This window comes from Anneissia japonica, unplaced genomic scaffold, assembly GCF_011630105.1.
Source record: "Anneissia japonica isolate Jap-2015-1 unplaced genomic scaffold, ASM1163010v1 scaffold287948_len850469_cov200, whole genome shotgun sequence".
NCBI classification, from domain to species: Eukaryota; Metazoa; Echinodermata; class Crinoidea; order Comatulida; family Comatulidae; genus Anneissia; species Anneissia japonica.
Window position 1 is genome coordinate 565,400 of NW_022699796.1, and position 2,693 is coordinate 568,092.

Genomic DNA, 2,693 nt, shown 5'->3' on the forward strand with positions numbered 1-2,693 from the left:
GACATTACTATTTATTTCCAGTCGTACTTAACGCCCTCCCGAGGTGCACCATCATTGTGTAATACAATGTAGCATCCAGTTATTTGAATATTTGTTCAACCAAGAAGCCTCTGTGGTCTAATGGTTATGACGCTCGCCTTGACAGCGAAAGGTCGCAGGTTCGAATCCCGTTAGAAGAATTTTATTACAAAATGCATTTATTTACAGGACAACATTTGTTGAGAGCTGTGATAATATTTATAATAGGAGGCATTAATACGGCTTGGCTAAATTTGTAATGGTATGTTGCTAATTCAACCATGCCCTTCAGCTTCCATTCGTTCCTTGATAGACTCCAGGGTGTGCCGATGTTCCTCACGAGCAACTGTCTCCGTAATGTGGCTAAAGATCCATGGACAAGTGGCTGTGAATTGTTCTTTGAGTTTAGTGACCATATCATTCCCATCTTTGTTTGTGTTATGCAATGTCCAAGTTGTCTTTCCCCGCATTATAGCGAAATTGGTTTCAAATTTTGTTGATATTGTAAAGTTTTTTCTGTAAAATATTGAAAGAAATTAACAACTTTAGATTATCGGAAATTAACTAAGGTGAAGTGGAATTATTAAATTTCTGGATACAAGAACCAGAGTATCCACTAATAATATAATACTGAACGTACGCACGTAAGCCCCTCCCACTTTTTGTCTAGAGAAATTTAGTGGGCTATTTGAAGCTGTTCTGAAATATTTCAGAACATAATATTATGCCCACAGAATGCCACAGAAATATTAACATAGCGGCCATGAATTATTTTGTAGAGGAACAGAGAGGGCAAAGAAATTTCGTCTGTCTGTAAAAGATCAAGGAGGTTAAAAATGTTAACCTCCTTGAAAAGATAAAAGGTTAAAATAGGTAAGGCGATTAATGTAATTGCATGTATCCGGTTTCGTGTGAGAATGAGTTTAATACCAAAATAAAATAGGCCTATTAGGCCAAAATAACTTACGGAAATTTACAAAGAAAAGCATCATAATAGGTTGAAAATGAAAATGAGCCAAGTATTGGTATGTCATTAACCATTTTGTAATAGTCCATTGTAACGCCTTCCTCTTCAAATGTGCCAATTATTTTCACTCTAAAAGGTAAAATGTTCTTGAAAAAATTATTTGATGAATAAATATGAATTATACCAGATTATAATTTATGATTATAATTTAAATAAACTATAAATAACTAAAATAAAATTAATGAATAAGGCCCTATAAAATGTTGGACAGGAAGTATTTACAAACCTGATCGGCCCCTGTTCTAGTACCTTGGTCAGGTTACTCAAGAATTTGAAGATGCGCACCTTATCAGCAGCGATGGCCACCTCGGAGAAAATGTTAACTGTTATTGGTGTAGTGGCTTGGTAGAGAACAATCGCAACAAGACATATAGCGGAAGTCCAGAGTGGAGACATGACCGTCTATACCGTAGCGCTAAGTCTTTAAAATCGGATTGTAGGCCGAATTTTAATATACCGTAATCATTACATACGAGCAGGACAAACAAACGAGTCGACGTAGATTACAGACTGGACCTTGACCTGGAGTGATAACTCGGCTTAAGTTTACTGACAATGTATGAATTGAATGAAATATTCAATATTGTAATTTAAGTTTGCATTCACTGTACTTTTAATGTTGTGTGTAGAAAAACCAATAAAACAAACAAACAATGGACAACGACAAAATAAAATTCAAAAATGTAGATACAGTGTTTAAATCTTGATCAACATGTCTTATGCCTCACACATCGTTCGAAAAATATTCTTGACGCAGGTTCCCCGGAACGCCGCCCTCAGCGGCGAGTGCGAAGCACAACTCAGGGTCAAAAGTGGAACGTGAAATTTGGATATGGTTTTGTATGGGGTGCCATACGCAGCAAAAGTCCATGTTAAAATCAAAATGTAATTGCAAAATTCAATGTCTAATTTATCAAAACGTAGGCGTAAATTTCTCAAAATGTAGATCTGGTTTCCCAAAATGAAGTTCTAATTTTTCAAAACGTAGTTCAAATTTTTTAAAATGTAGTTCTAATTTCTTAAAAAATGTAATTCAAATTCAAAACGTAGGTCTGATTTGATCAAACGCCCTCTCCAAATTCTATTCCAAAACGTAAATCAAAAACCAGCCTGGTTTGAAATGTATTTGACAACAACACTAGAAACGGACTTCTGCTGCGTATGGCACTAGACTTGCGAAATGTAAATCAAAACTAATCAGCCAAGCATGACGTGGGCCTGTTCCATTAATGATGGGGGAATCATTTTTCGCTGCAGTCCAATGCATGCCGTGAACAACGCTTCCCAGTGCGTCTGCTAATTTTTAATGGTCAGGGTATTGCGATCACGAGCCCTATGCTTGGCATTATAGGTTAGGCTTATGTGGGCTGGGATTTGCAACAAGGTCTTGGACTAGGCCTCTATACTATAGTAGGAGGCCTGGTCCTAGTCTAGGCCTATAATATAGTAAAATTCTGTATAAGTAGTCATATGATTACAGGTTTACATTGTACCAAGATCGATATTAACGATAGCATTTATTTTTCATTGAAAATAAAAAGTAAGCTTTAGATAATTTAACTTAAGGATTTAAAAATATTCCAAACCTGTATGCTTAAAAGAAAATAAAATATAAATAAATGAAGTTAACTTATAACACAAACAACGC

The 2,693-nt window shown here is 35.7% G+C and overlaps 1 protein-coding gene across 1 annotated transcript; it reads right to left on the reverse strand.

Annotated features, from left to right (window-relative positions):
- Positions 1-6: 6 nt before the first annotated feature.
- On the reverse strand, positions 7-1,864 carry LOC117103138. Its single transcript, XM_033243647.1, has 3 exons — positions 1,272-1,864; positions 986-1,114; positions 7-534 (listed from the first exon to the last, which is right to left on the reverse strand). The coding sequence occupies exons 1-3, from the start codon at positions 1,439-1,441 to the stop codon at positions 294-296; spliced, it is 540 nt and encodes a 179-aa protein (XP_033099538.1). The 5' UTR covers positions 1,442-1,864; the 3' UTR covers positions 7-293.
- Positions 1,865-2,693: the final 829 nt, after the last annotated feature.

Excerpts from the sequence above, each read along its gene's own strand:
- LOC117103138 (XM_033243647.1), bottom strand. The coding sequence starts at position 1,441 with ATGTCTCCACTCTGGACTTCCGCTATATGTCTTGTTGCGATTGTTCTC. Across the intron at positions 1,115-1,271 it reads CTAGAACAGGGGCCGATCAG|AGTGAAAATAATTGGCACAT; the intron begins GTTTGTAAATAC and ends TTTACCTTTTAG. Across the intron at positions 535-985 it reads GCTTTTCTTTGTAAATTTCC|AAAAAACTTTACAATATCAA; the intron begins GTAAGTTATTTT and ends AATATTTTACAG.